Source organism: Macaca nemestrina, chromosome 2, assembly GCF_043159975.1.
Source record: "Macaca nemestrina isolate mMacNem1 chromosome 2, mMacNem.hap1, whole genome shotgun sequence".
Lineage (NCBI taxonomy): Eukaryota > Metazoa > Chordata > Mammalia > Primates > Cercopithecidae > Macaca > Macaca nemestrina.
Genome location: NC_092126.1, coordinates 32,818,938 through 32,840,823, shown reverse-complemented (window position 1 = coordinate 32,840,823; position 21,886 = coordinate 32,818,938). Strand labels below are relative to the sequence as shown.

At 36.2% G+C, this 21,886-nt stretch overlaps 1 protein-coding gene across 2 annotated transcripts in view; it reads left to right on the top strand.

The window, feature by feature from the left end:
• The window catches only part of LOC105490399 (calpain 7), a 46,992-nt gene that overhangs the window by 15,371 nt on the left and 9,735 nt on the right, over positions 1–21,886 (top strand). The window contains exons 6-16 of one of the 2 annotated variants that reach the window (XM_011755954.3): positions 1,870–1,956; positions 6,215–6,341; positions 7,335–7,420; positions 8,795–8,888; positions 10,865–11,011; positions 12,214–12,320; positions 13,343–13,463; positions 19,052–19,196; positions 19,340–19,439; positions 20,040–20,175; positions 20,765–20,840. In XM_011755954.3, coding sequence (XP_011754256.1) covers positions 1,870–1,956; positions 6,215–6,341; positions 7,335–7,420; positions 8,795–8,888; positions 10,865–11,011; positions 12,214–12,320; positions 13,343–13,463; positions 19,052–19,196; positions 19,340–19,439; positions 20,040–20,175; positions 20,765–20,840 — 1,226 coding nt within the window. The remainder of the gene's footprint in view (positions 1–1,869; positions 1,957–6,214; positions 6,342–7,334; positions 7,421–8,794; positions 8,889–10,864; positions 11,012–12,213; positions 12,321–13,342; positions 13,464–19,051; positions 19,197–19,339; positions 19,440–20,039; positions 20,176–20,764; positions 20,841–21,886) is intronic. The other variant, XM_011755955.3, reaches the window with a different exon arrangement.

The following is a 21,886-nucleotide window of genomic DNA, read 5'->3' as shown; positions in this document are numbered from 1 at the left end:
TAGCATTCTGTGAAATTGAGCCACTAGAGGTTAAGGAGCAAAATGTGCTATAGCAGACCACTCTTAATCTAAGGAACTTTGTAACCAGAGTCCTAATGGGGGAAAGATGTTACTTTGAAATAGGAGTCTAGGTGGTGTGCTGGCAGCTCACTCCTGCAATCCCAGCATTTTGGGAGGCAGAGGGAGCAGATCACTTGAGCTCAGGAGTTCGAGACCAGCCTGGGCAACATGCCAAAACCCCATCTCTACTAAAAATACAAAAAATAGCTGGGTATGATGGTGTGCGCCTGTAATCCCAGCTACTTGCGAGGGTCACTTGAGCCCAGGGGGTGGAGATTGCAAAGCTGAGATCACGCCACTGCGCTCCAGCCTGGGCAACAGAGGGCGATCCTGTCTCAAAGAAAAAAAAATGCATATATATGTGTGTGTTTGTGTGTGTGTATATAAAGTTTTGCTTTAAAAGGTTTTACATGCACCAAAAAGAAAAAAAGAATATATGACAGAAACCTCATTGCAAAGCCTAAACTATGTACCATATGGCTCTTTACAGAAAACATTTGCCAACCCCTCATCTAGGCAGCCAGCTTAGTGTGTCTGAAAGCAGTCTCAGAGGATATTAAAAATGTAAAACACGGCTACTCTGGGCACACTGCCTATGGGGTAGCCCTGCTCCACAAGGAGCAGTACAAAAAAAAATGAAATGTAAAACACAATAATGTGGAAATTCTTGATTGCTCTCTGAACCAGTGTAGATAGGGTAAGTCTCTGAGCCAGGGTGACTTTTTTAAAGTGAGCACTGCAGAAAGTTCAGTCTGCTTAGGGCTGTGTAAGTCACGTAGGTGTTCATCTTTTTATTTTCTAACATTGAGCTGAAAGGGCTTCTGCCTAGGTAGCAGCCATCTGAGAGCATTCTTCTTTCCTTTCCTGCTGAAGATTTTAATTGTACTCCTGCTAATCTGTCCCTTTGTCTACGAAAAATTGCCTGTGCACCAATACAACAGTGCAGGACAAAGAAGCATAGTTTTGAAGCTAAAAACTAAATTAATAACAGTCCAACACTTTTCCATATGCCACCTTCACGTTTGAAATTCCGTACTACACCAAAACAACTCTGTATTCCACCTAACAAAATGCAGCTAGCCTTCATGCGAGTGAAAAGTTTTCATCATCTTTCCAAAATAAGGCTGTACATAGTCTCAACAACCATTTCATCTATTCCTGGCTATATTAAGTAGTCCTCAGATTTCCTGACTATTGTTACCTAAAGACTAAATTCTGAAGTTACTCTCTGCAACTTCTTGTAAATAGAATAAGGGAGAGAAATAAATACAAAAAGGAAATAGTTAATATAGATAAACAAGAATATACACAAAACAAGGAGAATGCAAAGCTACTACAAACCTTATTTCTTTAATTTGTCAGTAGACCATAGCTGATATCTATGACACTTCCTTCTTCCGCTACCCATTTCATATCCTCCTAATCAGAAAATGTGAAGAGCATATATTTCAGAATTGTAAATGTCATGTTTTTTTATTCCAAAATAACTTAAGCAATTTATTCCTCCCTTTAGGCTTAGGATAGAATTGGTTTTGTGTCTTGGTGTCAAGGACACTTTCATTACCTCTTGAATAGTCTTGTCTTCTTGTGGGTATTAGCCTTAAAAGAATATTCTTACTGATTTGAATTATTTTCTGATATTCAATTGTGTTATGAAAATATTGTCCAAAGATATATCAACAACATGAAGTTGTCAGTTTAATTTTAATATAGTATCATACCTTGTCATTTGAATTTTAAAGAGTTGAAATAAGATTGGCAATTAAGGTAAACTTGAACATTTAGGGGTTTTTTTCTCGTGTTTGATAGGACAACATCAAAAATAAATGGTATAGAATATGTTCCTTTCATGAATGTTGACCTGAGAGAACGTTTTGCCTATCCAATGCCTTTCTGGTAAGTAAGCACTGTTGCAGTTTTTAATTCCAATATTTTGACTTTTCAGTACTTTGACGTTCAATTTAATAGCCTTGAAATTAAAAATTTTAATTAACAAATTTGTTGGAATAGAGGAGTGGCTGTGGGAAAGGGGTAGGGCAACATAGCAAGAGCAGTTTTGATAATTATCCAGTCATGAGGACATGAGGATCTCCTTTTGCCTAATATTATTTCTGTAGTGTCTAGCACAGTACCTGCTGTAAAGTAAGCACTCAGTAAATATTTGTCCAAGCAGTGGTTGAATCACAACAGAAATTCTAACACTCAGTAAAGAAACTGAATGGAAAAGGGAAATGGAATGACATCATTGTTTACTAAGAAGATCCAATTCAAGCAAAGGCTATTTATGAGAGGATTAGTTAGCACAGCCTTCCAGGACAACGGCAGCTTATGTCTACAACCTTAAAAATATTACTTGGTTCAGGACTCCGAGCTTCTAGTCATCATAAGGAAATCAACAGTCAAAGATGTACATAATAAGGACACTCGTCAAAGCATCTGTTATAGCAAAAAATTATTGAAATAGACTAGCAATATGGGAATGATTAAATAATGGTACATCTATACAGTCAAATATTATACTACTCAAAATAAGTCTTTAAAACTGTAGGAAAAAATGTTCCCATTACAGAAATTAAAAAGAAAATTATATAATATCCCAATTTTTTTTCTTTTTTTTTTTTCTTTTTTTTTGAGATAGGGTCTTACTCCCGTTGCCTAGGCTGGAGTGCAAAGATGTGATCATGACTCACTGCAGCCTTGACTTCTCAGGCTCAGATGATTCTCCCACCTCATCCTCCTAAATAGCTGGGACCACGGGCACACACCACCACGCCCTGCTAATTTTTGTATTTTTGGTAGAAACGAGATTTCACCATTCAGCTAGGCTGGTCTTGAACTCCTGACTTCAAGTGATCCATCTGCCTCGGCCTCCCAAAGTGCTGGGATTACAGATTTGAGCCACTGTGCCTGACCCTTATTTTTCTTTTCGTGTATTTATAGATGCATAGAAAAAAATGATATGGAGAAATATACCCAAATATTTACAGTGGTTATGTCTAGGTAACAAAATTGTATGATTTAACTTCTTTTAGTACTTTTTTATTTTTCAGAATTTCTCCAATGAGCGTGTTTATTATTAGAAAAAAAAAAAAAGCTGGATGCTTACTATATAGAATATGAAGGCTCTGTGAAGAACAAAAGGGCTGCTGTTTATTTTCTACTGTTTTGCTGTTCTTGAATGACCAAGGGTTAGGTATCACAAAGCCAGTTAACATATTTTTTTCACTCAGGCAGCTGTGTGATGCTAGTAACTGATTGGGATCAAAGGAATTTTTATATCGGAGAAACTTTGCAGCATTAATGTTCAGGGCAAGATTCTAGAGCCAGACATTCTAGTCTCAAATCTTGTGTAACACTGGGCAATTTGTTAAATCTGTCTCAGTTTCTTGCCTGTAAAATGGGGATAATAATAGAAACTGCCTCATAATGGTACTGTGAGTTAATAAAATGTAAAACCCTGAGAATGGTGCTGTTATGTAGCAAGCACTATATAATAAAGGTTAACTGCTAGAAAAATCATTTTGTTACTTAGTTATGTAACAATTTGGCTGTATATTTCAAATACTTTAATGTTTTTTATACCTCTTTGACCAGTAATTTTACTTCAGGAATCCAGTTGTAAGGAGCTATTTAGAGATATACTCAAAAATTCGTATGAAAGTGATTTATCATTGTTGTTACAATTGTGAAAATGAATCAGTTGTTCTAGTATCTCCTTGACAATATTCAAATAGAGATGTAAACTTATCATTTCTTTTTGCAACAAATTAAGGTAAATCATATTTGTAATGCTTATACAATGCAGTGTCCGTAAGAAAAATGTTATGTAGCCATAAACAATCAAGTTTTCAAGGAATGTGATAATACAGGAAAATGCATATAATTGGAAAAGTAAAATATGTAGCCATACAGACTGCCTTAATTTAGGTAGAGCACTTGTCACAGTTGGAATTTTTCTTTTTTTTCTTTAAGGTGTTTACTTGCTTAATGCTTGTCTACTATTCTGGCATATAAACTTCATAAGAACAGAGACCATGTCTGTTTTAATTAAGTTGCACCCCAGTGCCTACCACAGTATCTGGTGTATAGTAGATACTCAATAAATAGTTCTTGAAGTAGTTAAATTGGGAGAAAAACAAGAATAAATACTAAAATTACTATTCTAAGTGGCAAGATATTTTCTTATTTTTTAGATTATTTTACTGTAGGAATAATCAGAAGAAAAAGCAACAGTAAATGTTTTTAAGTTGGGATAACAGATTGTCAGGAAAAGGCTCCAGAATTTATTAATGGTTTTCTTGCACTAGAGAGATTGAATTATTTTTTTAAAATTGTTTCTATTCTGGTCATGGATTTTAAAATTATAAAATAATCATTATTGAATAAATATTTTAATTGTAAAATTTTTTTATTTTTTGAGATGGAGTCTCACTCTGTCACTCAGGCTAGAGTGCAGTGGTGCAATCTCAGCTCACTGCAACCTCTGCCTCCCAGGTTCAAGAGATTATCCTGCCTCAGCCTCCCAAGGAACTGGGATTACAGGCGCCCACCACACACCTGACTAATTTTGTATTTTTGGTAGAGAATGGGTTTCACCATGTTGTCTAGACTGGTCTCGAACTCCTCACCTCAAGTGATCTGCCCACCTCAGCCTCCCTAAGTGCTGGGATTACAGGCATGAGCCACCGCACCTGGCTGTAAAATATTTTAATATCTTTAAGTTCTAAGGTAAAAAAACCTTGAATTTAATAATCCTCTGGTGACTTGAGAGAACAAATATTATGGAATCTTGGATTTATGCTGAAATATGATTCATATGACAGGTTAATAATAGATTATGAATTTGAATTTGCCTTAATTTTTTCTCCTCAAAATTTTTGACAGCTGTCTTCAAACTCTTCTGAATTCAGTTAGCTCACTTTCTGTTTACGGTTAGCTCCTGATATACAGGTACCAAAATGTTACCTGGAATACTAGTGGTTCTGTGAGATGATAATAAAAAATGTTTGAGATATGTTATATGCCATATTCTACTCTAAGACATTACAATAAACATTGGCTTATTAAAAGTCTAGAGGTGCCCTTCAATGAAAAAACTAATACTTTAACCAGGAGTTTGTAGGTCATACTTGACCACAAAATCCTCTTTTCTCCCAGTATCTGTCAGCATTCTTTGAAGAAAAAAAAAGTTATGTCTATGCCAGTTTGCATATTATATGCTTTCTATTACTAAGAGATCTTTTGAAAACCAAGGATTTGTTGCTCCTGCTCTAGAAAGGGTTTGGGGATGGTTGGGCCTGGTGGCTCATGTCTGTAATACCAGGACTCTGGTATTTACTTCAGAAAGGCTGGTATCAGCTTTGGCTGGAGGATCGTTTAAGCACAGAAGTCGTAGACCAGCCTGGGCAACATATGGAGACCTCAACTGTTTAAAAAAAAAAAAAAAAAAAAAAAGATTTAGGGAAGGGGGGAAAGGTAGATGTTTCCCCTTGGTGTACACGTCAGTTTTAGAGAAATACTGTAACACACAGTGAGTAGAGGGTAATGGGTAAGAATGGTGGATTTGGCACCAGAGACCTGGATTCAGATGCCAGTTCTGCTATTTCTTAGGTGTCTGACCTTGGTAAGTCATTAATCACTTTAAGCTATTTCCAAAAATAATTCCTTTAATAGAATTGTTTTAAGAATTAAGTAGATTGTGTATATCTGGCATGTGGTTAGTATTCATTCACTAAATTAGCTGCACTCATTATTAGCCTTGCCAATTGGAGTTTGTAAAGAACCAGCTTTGAATCTTTAGCTTCCTAGGTCCTTTTGAATGAATCAGCTTGTACTGTTGTTAATGGTTTCATTTTATTGCTGAATTTCTTAAATACAGTTATGCTAAATTTAAAAAATTACATTCTTAAATATAAATGAATATAAGATGTTCTTCTGTTTTCAATTATTTAGGTATATTTTTTGATTGGAGGAGATGATCAGGTTGACTGGACTCTATAAAGAGCCAGATTTGACCAGAAGGTTATTTTAGGATGATATAGTACTGCTATAATCACTAGACCAAAAAAAAAAAAAATCTCTAGGAAATTTAATTTTGACTTTGAGTCATCTTTTAAGATTAATTTTTTTATTTTAATTTTTATTATTACCTCAGTGATAGATGGGGCAAGCTACCGTTATCACCTAAACAGAAAACTACATTTTCCAAGTGGGTACGACCAGAAGACCTCACCAACAATCCTACAATGATATATACTGTGTCCAGTTTTAGCATAAAGCAGGTGAGCATTTATTTTGTATGATTTTATAGAAAAGTCAGCATTTTAAAGTAATTTGTGTATAGATTTGAGTTTTTTCTTAGATTTTTATTATATATTCAGGCACACAAGTGTAATTGGAAAAATTGTTCATTCTACACATTTTGACTGAAACATGCTGAGATAATATAAGTATAAATCACTGTTTTGAGTGATTACAGATTTTTATGTGGACCCTGTTTATCATTGTGTACCTGTAAATGCAAAACTTGAGAATCTGAATTTCACCTTTGATAAAGGATAGCAATAGAAGGATATTTAATTATTTGAGTAATTATTCAAAATCAATTTTTTTGAAATACATTATTTAATTTTTTGTAGGATTTATTAGAATAAAATGTATGAGTCGGCAGTATCGTGTTTCTATTTGTTACTTTCCTGTTCAAATAATAGCCAAGAAAATATTTAGTACACATTGTAACACTATTCAAAATAACAAAAACATGGAATCAACCTAAATGCCCATCAGTGACAAATTGGATGAAGAAAATGTGGTACATATACACCATGGAATACTATGCAGCCATAAGAGAACGAGATGTCTTTTGTAGGAACATGGATGGAGCTGGAGGCCATTATCCTTAGCACACTAACGCAGAACAGAAAACCAAATACTGAATGTTCTCACTTATAAGTGGGAGCTAAATTATGAGAACAGCTTAAAAGAAAGGAACAGCAGACTGGGTTCTACTTGAGCGTGGAGGATAGGAGGAGGGAGAGGAGCAGAAAAAATAACTGTTGGGTACTGGGCTAATAGCTGGGTGTTGAGATAATATGTACAACAAACACCTGTGACACAAGTTCACCTGTTACCTTCTACGTGTACTCTGAACCTAAAGTAAAAGTTTTAAAAAAAGATATTTAGTATAAAAAGTAGGTACTTGGGGCAATGTACATATATTGCGGTAATGTCAAAATCACATGAATGAATATGAATATGTTAATTATTATTAACAGACAATAGTATCGGATTGCTCCTTTGTGGCATCACTGGCCATCAGTGCTGCTTATGAAAGACGTTTTAATAAGAAGTTAATTACCAGGTAAAAATGTGTCTCTACCTCTTTTTGTGTTGTAATTGTCCCTTAACTAGAAATTTAAAACTTAAGCCTTATCTGTATAGAAAGGGGAGAGGGCATATTGTTCAGAATATGGCCCTTCTGTAGAAATTAAGCAGATGATTTATGAATGTGGAAAGATAGGCTAAAACAGTCTAAGAACCTATACACATGTAGTTAATATATATGGAATTAATATGTTTTGAAATGAAATTGATCAGAGTAAAATCATGTCATATTCATAATACTTTATAGTTGGACTGTTAAGTGAAGTAGTCACTAGCCACATGTGGCTATAGACATTTGAAATGGATTAGTCTGAATTAAGATGAGATGTACTGCAAGTGTAAAATGCATGAGATTTTGAAAACTTAGAACAAAAAAATGCAAAATTGCAAAATATCTCAAATTTTTGTGTTGATTATATGTTAAAATCATATTTTGATTTGTGATTAAATAAAACATTAAAATTGGTTTTACTTTTTTTTTTCTTTTTCTTTTTTTTTTTGAGACGGAGTTTCGCTCTCGTTGCCCAGGCTGGAGTGCAATGGCACGATCTCGGCTCACCACAACCTCCGCCTACTGGGTTCAAGCGATTCTCCTACCTCAGCCTCCTGAGTAGCCGGGACTACGTTTTACCTTTTTAACTTTTAATGTGGTTACTGGAAAATATAACATATTTCTGTTGGCTTGAACTGCTTTAGAATGTATTAAAATGTTTCAGAAATAATTTTTCAGTTTTTAAAAGATACATTAACTTAAAATCGTTCATTGCAAAAATTAAGCATTATAATTTTTTCATTCAACTTTTCCTGAGTGGTTTTTGTGTGTTAAGTGCTAAGAGTACAAAGATGAATTAGATGCAGTCCTTAGTTTCAACTATTTGCCATATAAGTGGTCCAAATGTATTTTAAAAGAAAATTGATACTGATAGTTATTGAAGTATGTTATTGTATAATTTTATGTAACTTTATGTCAAGTTGTATCTACTTGTCTTAGTTGTGGTTAATTGAAGCCGTGTTTACTTCTTAGGGCCAGTGATAAAAGATTATTTTAACTGGCTTAAATATATACACTTAATAGATGATTTATTAGGGTATATAAGTTAACATTGAGCACTTTTCAGAATATTTTGAAATTTATGTCCACTTTGTGATCTCAGAAAATTATTTACTAACAGTAAATAAGCACTTTGATTAGGGTGTAGTTCATTTTCTAGGCCTATTGTAGGAAAATATTCTCCTGTTTGTTTTTATGAAATTGCCAAGATGGTAGTATATGCCTGAATGAAATGTCCTGTATAGTAGTTGATATTGAATGCTAATGTTGGTATTTTAATATTTATTTTTCTTACAAAAGCATAATTTACCCTCAAAACAAGGATGGCGAACCAGAGTACAATCCATGTGGGAAGTACATGGTAAAACTTCACCTCAATGGTGTCCCAAGAAAGGTGAATAATTTCTCTCCCCACTCCCATCCCTTGTCTCTATCCCTTCCCTACCTTTTAATCTTGAGTGAAATCATTAAGAAATGTCATCTATTTAAACACTTTAAAAGTTAGAGTCTGTCATATTATATATTACGACCAGTAGCATCATGTGTTAATAATTAAAAATTAATTAAAACCATGGCAAGTATAAACTTGTTTTTTAAATGGTTTCGAGAAAATGTATACAGTTTCAAAAAGTAACATTGAACTAAGGATTGCTAATGCTTAAAATAAATTTTCATCTGATAGTTCATGTGATTGTTATCAGACAAACTAAATCTGTTAGATCAGAAGAGTGTATATGTAGTCATAACTTGAGATGTAACAAGCCTTTGAAATTATTTCCTTTTAAATATATATGCATAATTTTAATTTACACTAATTCCTTTAAGGAAGGACTCTGAACTCTGTTACAAGGGCCTTGCATTGTTAAGGTTCTCCACTACCTGTCCATGCTGAGATCCGTGCAGCAACATCAGCATCACCTGGGAGCTTGTTAGTTTTTCAGAATTTCAGGCTTCGCCCCAGACTTACTGAATCAGAATCTGCATTTCACCTAGATCCCCTGGTGATCCAGTCTGAAAATCATTGCTCTGTAGTTCAGTAATACTCAAATTTTAGTATGCACAGAATCACCTGGCAGGTGATTATCTGTTATTAAAACACAGGTTTCTGGACCTCATGCCCAGAGTTTCTGATTCAGGAGGTCTGAGATGAGATCAAAATTTGCATTTCTAACAAGATCCCAGGTGATGCTGATGTTGTTGACTAGAACACTCTCTGAGAGCCATTTTACCTGATTACTTAAAAAGTAAAGAAAATTATTGAGAATAATTTTACTGAACTATAATTCTTGAACTCTAGTTTAAAGAATCTTTAAAGATGTATTGCATAATCTTCCTATTGGTATTAAATCAAAATTCTTCTTATCCTCATATCTCATAGGTCACTTTTTTTTTTTTTTGAGACGGGGTCTCACTCTGTCACCCAGGCTGGAGTGCGGTGGCACAATCTTAGCTCATTGCAGCCTCTGCCTCCTGGGTTCCAGTGATTCTCCTGCCTCAGCCTCCCGAGTAGCTGGGATTACAGGCACCCACCACCACTCCCAGCTAATTTTTTGTCTTTTTAGTAGAGACGGGGTTTCACCATGTTAGGCAGGATGATCTTGATCTCCTGGCCTCGTGATCCACCCACCTCGGCCTCCCAAAGTGCTGGGATTACAGGCGTGAGCCACCGCGCCCAGCCTCAGATCACTTTTTAATATGAATTAGATACTGTATCCGTGATTACTTCCTCTGTTATTTATGTGTATTTTCTAGCGGTAATGTTCTACTTTTACAACTACACATGAGTCTTTTTACAGGTTTAGGATAAAATGATAATAGTACTGTTATTTAATAGTGAGGCCCTTTTGTAATTATTTTAAATGTACATTTCTAGAATATCTCATATAGGTTGAGTATCCCTTATCCGAAATGCTTGGGACCAGAAGTGTTTTGCATTTTGGATTTTAACAGATTTTTGAATATTTGCAGAATACCTACAGGTTGAACATCTCTAATCTGAAAATCCAAAACACTCCAGTAAATATTTCCTTTGAGCATCATGTCAGTGATCAAGAAGTTTTGGATTTTGGAGCATTTCAAATTTTAGATTTTTTATTTCAGATGCTCAACCTTTTAATTTCAGTGACAGTTACATGACATTTAATCAGTTGATTCAAGGTTATCTGACAGATCAGCTTATAAAATTGAAGAAAGATATCATATTAAAAAGAACATTTTATAATTGGTATGATTCTAGAAACATTACCTTAATAGCTGTCGGCATATTGTGCCTTATATTTTATCAGTATGAAAGATGTGTTCTTGTTTCTTGATAGAAAGGATTTTAAGATATTTTGTGCACCTAACAAGGTTAATGTTCTTTTTCTCCAGGTGATAATTGATGACCAGTTACCTGTTGATCACAAGGGAGAATTGCTCTGTTCTTATTCCAACAACAAAAGTGAATTATGGGTTTCTCTCATAGAAAAAGCATACATGAAAGTCATGGGAGGATATGATTTTCCAGGATCTAACTCCGTAAGTAATAGATAAGACAATCCAGACATAGATTTATGCTATCTAACGTAACTATTTTAAATTTGAAAAATTCTAGATGGTCTTTTTGTTCGTAGGGAAAGAGATCAGATTATCAGCCCCTGAAGAAGGATGACCAGTCCCCATATTATGGGGATATATGTATATTTTCTTGTGTATCTGGGAAAGCCTAAACCGTGTCTGCTTTTATGTTGGGATACAAGGCCAATTATAGATACAGTGTACCTTTCCATTGCAGTCTGTTTAGATCAAATGGATGTGTCATATTGTCATGTATATTTTTATTTGTAATTCAGATTCAAAGAGTTACTTGTTTTATCCAACCTTAACAGAACTTAACCTGTAAGATTGAGATGTCTGCCAGTGACCTTTTGTTGCATGAGGTCAACTAGACTTGAGCCAGAAGGAAATTAGTCAGATTGGCATGACTTTAAATTCTTACAATAACCAGCCTGTGGCCTTAGAAAATGTATTTAACCTTTCTTAGCCTCTTCATGTATCCATAATATAAGGATAATATCCACCTCTTGTCTTAAAGTCGTAAAGATGAAAATTGCATCTTTATTCCAACAGTAAAATGAAGTAACGTATGCAAATCACCCATCATTTGTAAGTGATTAGTTTCCCTGCCAAACCAGGTGTCCTTGACTTGTCCGGTTCTTTTTTTTATGCCCAGTTCTAATGCTAGGCAAAGAATATGTAGGTCATAATTAAATGCAATAGGATGTTACAGTTTTTCTCTTCCCAGCCTATACTTTGAGTTGCTCTATCCTTCACATACTTTTAGTTTAGCTTTCTAATCGTTGCTTACTCAGTGAAGTTTAGATAGAGAAAGAATGGGAATGTATGTAAAACATGAGAAGCATCATTGCAAGAACTCACTAAAGGACTCGTGACTGCATCATTGAAGGAGTTTTTTCTGTTACGTGTCTTTTTATCATATTCACCTGTAAAATAGTTTTTTATGCAGGAAAAGCAACAAAGATTGTAGGGAAAAATACATATGTTCAAATTCAGGTAGGAATTTGAGTTAAATAAGAAATATATTACTGGTCGAAAACATCTACCTTCTGATTTATTTCTACCAAAATCATCGTGCCAAATCAGCGAGATATAATAGCTGCTCTGGGGATTTAAGAACTTGAAAATGACACTGGCAGTCCTGAAATGTGTTTCTGTTGCAGAATATTGATCTTCATGCACTGACTGGCTGGATACCAGAAAGAATTGCTATGCATTCAGATAGCCAAACTTTCAGTAAGGATAATTCTTTCAGAATGCTTTATCAAAGGTAAACATTTTTCTTTGTTTTATGTGTGTGGTAAATGTGGCGGTTTAAAAACATCGTGCCAGCTGGGCGTGGTGGGTCACACCTGTAATCCCAGCACTTTGAGAGGCCAAGGCGGGCGGATCACCTGAAGTCGGGAGTTTGAGACCAGACTGACCAACATGGAGAAACCCCATCTCTACTAAAAATATAAAATTAGCCAGGTTTGGTGGTGGCACCTGTAATCCCAGCTACTCAGGAGGCTGAGGCAGGAGAATCGCTTGAACCCAGGAGGCAGAGGTTGTGGTGAGCAGAGATCGCGCCATTGCACCCCAGCCTGGGCAATAAGAGCAAAATTCCATCTGAAAAATAAATAAAAATTTAAAAAATAAAAACATCACGGCTTATTTAGAATAGAGATTGCAGAAGCTGCTGTTTTTAGTTATTAAGGAAATTGTTTTTAAAATAGACTTCACATTTTGTACTTCCTATAGTCAGTCCTCAGTTATCTTCCCTTAATAGTTATAGTTAATCCAAATTGTAGATAGTCCAAAATATTTGGATATGTAATATGGAAAAATTATTTTAGATTTACTAATTAGTTACCAAGTTGAGGGAAAGTGAGAAAAGAGAAGTCTGAGAAGTTAAGCCTTAAATGGATAATCCGTATCCATTTAAGGGACTGGAAATTTGTCTAAACAGTAATACCCGTTCGGTTGCAAAACTAGAAAGCTCAGTACCTTATTGGGAAATGCCTTTGGTATTTCATGTCTTTATTTTTTATTGTAAACCACTTGAAATTTAGCATTTGTTTTCCTTCTTTGGTAGGTTTCTACTTTGGAATTAAGTTGCCAGAAACTTAAAAAAAAGAGAAATGTGATCATTTATTTTACATACTGTGCATTAGAAATGTACTTTTTGAAAATTCTTTGGGGGTGGGAACAGCCCATTTTCATGTAAGCCATTAGACTAAAAGATAAAATGGTGTGATCTTAGTATTACAAACATGTTTTACTTTAATTAATTGTCTTTGGGGTTCATTCCAGATTTCACAAAGGAGATGTCCTCATCACTGCGTCAACTGGAATGATGACAGAAGCTGAAGGAGAGAAGTGGGGTCTGGTTCCCACACATGCATATGCTGTTTTGGACATTAGAGAGTTCAAGGTTTTGCCTTAAATTTTTTTCTTTTATTTTTCCTGTTGGACAAGACATTGCAGGGATCCCAGATAATTTATCAGACTTTTGAATACTGACAAATCAAGGTTAAAGTGGAGTTTATAAACCATTTCACCTACTACATTAAACAACTTGATCTCTACCATTGGGAATTATGAAATTAAAAGGTGGGAAAGGAAATCACAGGGATGGCACAGATACTGATGACAGAACAGAAACGCTGTTACACCTCTTTGTCTTTTCCATAAAACCAGCAGTTTTGAGGTGGAATATATAGCTCCCAAGATTCCACACTGCGTCTTGGTGTTTGGATCAATCACATTGTTAAGCTCTAAAGCAGTGGTCGCCAACCTTTTTGACATCAGGGATCCGTTTTGTGGAAGACAGTTTTTCCACAGACGGAGGGGTGGGTGGGAGCATGGTTTTAGGATAAAACTGTTTATCTCAGATCATCAGGCATTAGATTCTCATAAGGAGAACACAGCCTAGCTCCCTCACATGCACAGTTCACAATAGGGTTCACACTCCTGTGAGAATCTAATGCCACACTGATCTGACAGGAGGCAGAGCTCAGGCTGTAATGCTCACTTGCCCACTGCTCACCTCCTGCTGTGCGGCCCAGTTCCTAAGAGGCCATGGACCAGTACCCATAGTAGACACTAAATAAATACTTATGAAAGTGGGCCAGGCATGGTGGCTTATATTTGTAATCCCAATACTTTGGTAAGCTGATACAGAAGGATTTCTTGAGGCCAGGAGTTGAAGACCAGCCTGGGCAACATAGTAAGACCCCATCTCTCCAAAAAATTTAAAAATTAGCTGGGCATGGTGGCATATGTCTGTAATTCCAGCTGCTGAAGAGACTGAGGTGGGAAGATTGCTTGAGCACAGAAGATCAAGGCTGTGTTGAGCCTTGATCACACCACTGCACTTCAGCCAGAGTGATAGAGACCCTGTCTGAAAAAATAAAAAAATTGTGAAAGAGGAAGAAAATAGGAAGATAGCTGGGCATAAGATACATGCCATTGTGTTTGTGTGAGCAGGTATTTTTCTTCCTAGAAGCCCTTGCATGCTGTCAGGCCTTTCAGACAGACCCTGTTTCTGCAATATCTGGTTAGAATATTTGACTTCATTACTTCTGAGGTTGTTGTTATTTTTAACTGAAAAATGGATTGGTTCTATGGATTAGAAAATACAAAGATTATTAAAGAAATACTATTTCTTAATGAAGGACCCTTAATACCAGAACGAATAGAAGTAGTGATCAGTCAGCAATAACAGAACACTACTATGTGTTAATTAGAGTTGTTTGCTTATGTATGGCACATGGAATTACAGTCACGTGTTGCTTAATGATGAGTATACATTCTTTTTTTTTTTTTTTTTTTTTTTTTGGAGACGGAGTCTCGCTCTGTCGCCCGGGCTGGAGTGCAGTGGCCGGATCTCAGCTCACTGCAAGCTCCGCCTCCCGGGTTCACGCCATTCTCCTGCCTCAGCCTCCCGAGTAGATGGGACTACAGGCGCCCGCCACCTCGCCCGGCTAGTTTTTTGTATTTTTTAGTAGAGACGGGGTTTCACGGTGTTAGCCAGGATGGTCTCGATCTCCTGCCCTCGTGATCCGCCCGTCTCGGCCTCCCAAAGTGCTGGGATTACAGGCTTGAGCCACCGTGCCCGGCCGCAATGATGAGTATACATTCTAAGGAATGCATCGTTAGGTGATTTTGTTGTGGCATGAATTTCATAAAATGTGCTTACACAAACCTAGATGGTACAGCCTGCTCTACACCCAAGCTCTGTGGTATAGCCTAGTACTCCTAGACTGCAAACCTGTACAGCATGTTATTGTATTGAATGGTGTAGACAATTGTAACAGCTTGGTATTTGTATATCTAAACATAGAAAAATCACAGTAAAAAGACAGTATATAAGATTTTGTTAAATGATACACCTGTATAGGGCACTTACATGAATGGAGCTTGCAGGACTGGAAGTTGCTTTGGGTGAGTGAGTGACTGGTGAGTGAATGGGAAAGCCTAGGACATTGTTGTACACTCCTGTAGACTTTATGAACACTGGACATGTAGACTTTATAAAAATATTTTTTTCTTCAATAATGAATTGTTCTAAGCCAAATTCATCAGTGGTGGTTGTATACCAACTTTAGTGATACAAATGTTATTAATAAGTTCTGATTAACCCACTACCATCGGAGCAGCCCAATAAATTAACCTTGGCTTACTGTAATTTTTTACTTTATAAACTTTAAATTTTTTTTAACTTTCTGGCTCTGTAATAACAACTAGCTGAAAACACAATCACATTGTAGAGCTGTACACAAATACTTCACATGAGCTTTTTTCTGTTAATTTTTTTTTTAAGGCTGTTTTGTTAAAATCTGAAACATAAACACAGACATTAGCCTAGGCCCACATGGGGGCAGGATCATCAGGATGTCACTTGGCAATAGAAGTTTTTCAGCTCCATTATAATCTTATGGAACCACTATGATATATGTAGTTCATCATTGTCTAACATTTCATTATATGGTGCATGACTGTATATGAATTATGAGGACGGTAGGGATGTATTGCACCATTATAAAATTTATAGTCTTGGAACTTTACAAATTAGCTGGTCAGTGTTGGACCCCCCAGCCATACTCTGTAGAATTGTTTCTTTAAAAGTGGCATAAAAATTGACCACTTAAAGCAAAAAATATAAACATTATATGAAATTAGGTACACCAGTAAGGTTGGGTTTTTTTAGAATTGTAATTTGCCACAAATACCAGTCAAAACATTTTAAGTGGCTGGGCACCATGTCTCACCACCTGTAATCCTAGCACTTTGGGAGGCTGAGGCGAGAGGATTGCTTGAGGCCACGAGTTCAAGACCAGCCTGAGCAACATAGCAAGACCCCATCTCTGTAATAAATAATTTTTTAAAAATTAGCTGGGCATGGTGGTACATGCCTGTAGTCCCAGCTACTTGGGAGGCTGAGGTAGGAGGATCACTTGAGCCAAAGGCTGCAGTGAGCCAAGATCACACCATTGCACTCCAGCCTGGTTGGCACAGTGACACCCTGCCTCAAAAAATGTATATTTAAAGGTTTTCTCCAGTACTGTTTTATTTAGATATATATTCAAGGAGTTTCCTAGGTGCATTATTTTTGTTTTTTAGTTTTTGCTACTTACCTTTTGAAGTGTTTGTTTAATTCTGACTTCTTTTTTTTTGTTTTTTTTTTGTTTTTTTTTTTAAAGATGGAGTCTCGCTCTGTTGCCCAGGCTGGAGTGCAGTGGCGTGGTCTCGGCTCATTGCAAGCTCCGCCTCCCAGTTTCATGCCATTCTCCTGCCTCAGCCTCCCGAGTAGCTGGGACTACAGGCACCCGCCACCATGCCCGGCCAATTTTTTGTGTTTTTAGTAGAGACAGGGTTTCACCATGTTAGCCAGGATAGTCTCGATCTCCTGACCTTGTGATCCTCCCGCCTCAGCCTCCCAAAGTGCTGGGATTACAGGTGGGAGCCACCGTGCCTGGCCAGTTCCGACTTCTGTTTTAAAATATTTCCATATTTGATTCAAGCATTTATCTCTAGGACCTCTTTTTTGCAGAAAGACCTAATCTTGTACTATGACAGCTCTGCTTAGTATTATATCATTGGTGACTTTCTTCACTTAAGAGATTTTCAATATTTATTAATATTTGCATAAAAGTGCTATCATTTTTGTTTGACTACCTCTAACCTGCTTGTGTATTCCAAGGCCTTCATTTTAGTCTCAGCAATTCTCTCTTTGGGTCATTTTTGTGTCTTTGAGGTGATGTTTCATAAATAGTCTACTATGGAAGTACAGCTCCACATCAGGGTGCTGACTTCAGTTCAGACAAGTGTTATAGAATTTCTGAAGCTGTCCAAGTCTTTTCCTTTGCTGCCACTTGGAAATAACTTTAGAAATTGGATGTTTCAGCAAAATCAAATTCTTTTTTTTTTTTTTTAAGTTCTCTAGCATTCCTTCTTTTTAGGGCTGGTTCTCTACCGATCCCAACAAAATCTACAGCCATATCTTGGTGTCCTTGAATATCACTGATGCTGGGAGTCTGTCTCTGAAAAGCTTAGCAGCAATTTGCTCTCCTTTGTGCTCCTCTTTTAGGAAGTGTTAAGAGTCCTGAAATGAAGCAGATTACCTGCTTATGGAGAATTAAATTTTTTGAAAAGAAAGGAATTAGAGTTAACGTGTGGTGAGACACATATGGTGTAGAAGATATTGATGAAAGAAATTGTATTAATGAAGCTTCTAGGGAATATAGCCTAAGAGGAATGAGTCTTATGTCCAGAAATCACGTACATCTACCCCCAGCCACAATTTGTCACCATTTAAAATAGCAAAAGGAATGTGTTGTGGTGGTTGTTTAGATGTCTCCCAAACAGTTTGATTTATGATATCATTTTAAAAAGTACACAATTTCCTAAGGTGACTGCTTTTAGTAAGACAAATACTATTTTTGATTTACCACCTCTTTTGTTTTCCTGAATCAATGTATTCAATTCTGTAGACATGCCTGGTATTGACTGAGCATTTACCTTTACACTCTGTTCCATAAATCAGTGGAAAATCTGAAGAGGGATGATAGTGTTACCATTTCAAGGAGTTAATTATTTCATTGGGGAGACAAGATGACTACATTTGTAGGAAACAATATAAGATAGGATACTATTTGTTTTAAACTAATGTAATACAGATTGTTAGCACTATGAAGTTTGGAGAAGAGAAAAAAGAAATTACTAAATGCTAGGTACTTTATGTTAATTCCATTTGATCTTCACAGCCATCTTCTAGGGACACATCATAATCTTCATTTTACATATGAGTCAATCAGTGTTCAGAGAGGGTAAATGACCCACCCAAATAACTGAAATTTGGTCCCATTTTATTCTGACCCCAAAGTCCATGTTCTTTTCTCTTTTCTTCACCGTATCTATCTGCACTGAGAAGAAAGGATAGCTAAAGGGATCAAAGAGGGCCTTTCAGAAAAAGGGAACAGCATGAGCAAATGCCTCTAGAGGCAAAATTGAATAAAGATTTTATTGCATTCTGAAAGGAAAAACTAGATTAGAGCCAAAGATACATGGAGTATACATACTGGAAAATAAAGTCGGGCCAGAGTAGAGTGAGCTTTGAAAAGGCAGAAAATACTTCATGCTCTAAGGCAGTACTGTCTATTAGAACTCCTGCAATGATGGAAATGTTCTTCATCTGGGCTGCCCAATGAATTTGCTATTAGCTACCTGTGGTCATTTAACATTTGAAATGTGGCTGCTGTGACTAAGAAACTGATTTATGAATTTTATATAATTTTAACTACATGCAGTGAAAGACTACACTATTAGCTCTAGGGAGTCGGTAGCCATTTACAGTTTTTGATTGATGTATGACCTGGTAAAAGTGTTAAAAATACTAATTTCAAGTTGATTTGAAGGGAAAAGAATTGATAAGTACTCAGTTCATCCTCTAATAAGAGAACTAATACGATAAAAACTGTTTTGCAACTTAATGTTATCTCCTGTTTCTTTTGTACATAGGGGCTGCGATTTATCCAGTTGAAAAATCCTTGGAGTCATTTACGTTGGAAAGGAAGATACAGTGAAAATGATATAAAAAACTGGACTCCAGAGTTGCAAAAGTATTTAAACTTTGATCCCCGAACAGCTCAGAAAATAGACAACGGTAAATATATCTTTTTAATTTTAATACCATTTATTCTTCAAAAAACAAAAAAAATATGTTTCAACAAGGTGAAAGATATGTAACTGACTTAAAATCATTTAGCATTAAGATTTTTTTAGATTAACAAAGATATTAATTTTCAGGAATATTTTGGATTTCCTGGGATGATCTGTGCCAGTATTATGATGTGATTTATTTGAGTTGGAATCCAGGTCTTTTTAAAGAATCAACGTGTATTCACAGGTAACTTTTTGCGCATTGCAGAGTATGCTTTAAAATAGCATCCACTTTCTTCACGTAAAAACATAATGGTGCCAGGCGCGGTGGCTCATTCCTGTAATCCCAGCACTTTGGGAGGCCAAGGTGGGCGGATTGGTTGAGCTCAGGAGTTCTAGACCAGGTTGGGCAACATGGCAAAACCTCATCTCTACAAAAAATACAAGAACTAGCCGGGCATTGTGGTGCACACCTGTAGTCCCAGCTATTCAGGAGGCTGAGGTCAGCAGGTCGCTCAAGCCTGGGAGGTGGAGGTTGCAGTGAGCCAAGATCACGCCACTGCGCTCCAGCCTGGACAACAGAGCAAGACTCTGTCTCAAAAAAATAAATAAAAAACGGAATGGTTAATTTAGGAAGACTAGCATTCCATCTCTTTTTGTCATGCCCACACTGACTATCTTGTTAATAGTTGTTTTCTTTCCATGCTTCCTGGTTGTGCCAAAAAATTTAAAAACAGTAAAACAAAACCAAAAACTCAGATAGCTTAATTCACTTTTTGAAATAGTGTTATATTTTAGCTCTATGAGAAATTTAATTACAACCTTCTTTGTTGACTTTATCTTTTAGTACTTGGGATGCTAAGCAAGGACCTGTGAAAGATGCCTATAGCCTGGCCAACAACCCCCAGTACAAACTGGAGGTGCAGTGTCCACAGGGGGGCGCTGCAGTTTGGGTTTTGCTTAGTAGACACATAACAGACAAGGTACTGATACCCTTCTAATGATATCCCATACAGAAATTTTTTAAATATAGTTAGAACATTGTGAAAGACATACGTAAACACCAGCCTGTTTAATTAGGTGCCCAGAGAATAGTGTTTTCTCCGACAAATGAATATTTTCCTCTAAGGAAATTTGTATTTTATAATTATACACTTAAATCTTGTTCAAAAGTCATCTCTGAAGAAAACTATGAGGGAGTTTGTGCTTTTTAAAAGTGAGGGTTTGGGGGTTGATCATGTATAGTTTACATCTTAATATTAACATTGAAATATGCTGAAGGGAGTTTGGAAATGTTAAATCATTAGTCTTGATTCTGTAAAGGTTAACCATAATCTTAATAGCCTCCGAATCTTATTTACTATATTACTTCATACATTGTGGTCATCTGTTAAAATGACAATTTAATTCAGAAAAACAATGTTTCTTATAGCACTAAATAGCTGAGAAAAATGCTCTTAAAATTAGAGGTATTTTAACTTTAAAGAGCATTTTTTGTGGAGAGATTTAAAAAGAAAATAAATAGCATTTTCAACCCATTTTCTAACCACATTGGATTCTTTGTGATTTTAGGATGATTTTGCGAATAATCGAGAATTTATCACAATGGTTGTCTACAAGACTGATGGGAAAAAAGTTTATTACCCAGGTATGTTTAGTAGCCCAGCAAACATTAAAATAAACATACATAAGATTTTATTTATATGATTAAGTTGAAAAATGACACATTTTATGTAGATAATATAGAGAAATAATTATGTTGATAGACTCATAGAAACCACTCAAGCAGATGAGTATTTACACTGTTCTGTGTTTTGTTTTGATTTAATTTAGAGACTCCAAGGGGGGGATTTCCATATTCTCACACATGGCTGTCAGAATTTTATTTCTGAAACTTAAGTGATGTCTTTAATCAAAAGTATTCTGTAGTTTTCCCTGAACTCCTGGATAAAATCTAAGCTCTTTAGCATGATATATAAGGCTTTTTATATTCCAGCCTTAATCTACCTGCCCGCCTTTATTTCATGCCCCAGCTTCTCACAGTTGAGATAGTTGCTACTCCAGAATACACCGTGCCCTTGTTACCTTTTTTCACATGGTTTCTTCTCTCAGGAATCTCTCCTCCCACCTTTTACCCACATATTCCTGTCTCCCTATTTGGCTTCATGCGCGTAGTTAAGGTCCAGCCCAAATACCATTCCTTCCACTGGGCACCTGAGATATTTAACACATTGTATTGAAACCACTTTGCTTTCACATTTTTAAAAAATGTGTATCACTTAGTGAGATAAACTGTCCTAAGGCTGTGGAGAATAGTGATGAACTAAACAGGATTGTTTTCATAGAGCTTATGTTCTAGTTGGGGAGACAGTTAGTAAGCAAAACATCAAGTATTGATACACATATGTAAAAAAGGGGTATGTGAGTGAGTGGGTTGGTTGCTTTTGGTGGGTGGTCATAGAAGACCTCTTTGAGCGGGATTGAGAAGAGCTATGAATAACAAAAAAAGGAACCAGTTGTGCAAAGAAATCAAGGGAAAAGCACTACAGGCAGAGGGAACAGCAAGTACAAGGACCTTACAGTGAGAAAAGATGGTGTCTTTTTGGAACAGAGAACAGGCCAATTGCCTGGGTAGGTGTGGTATCAAAAGAAGTCAGATTTGCAGAGGTCAGATCACATGAGGTTCTGTACACC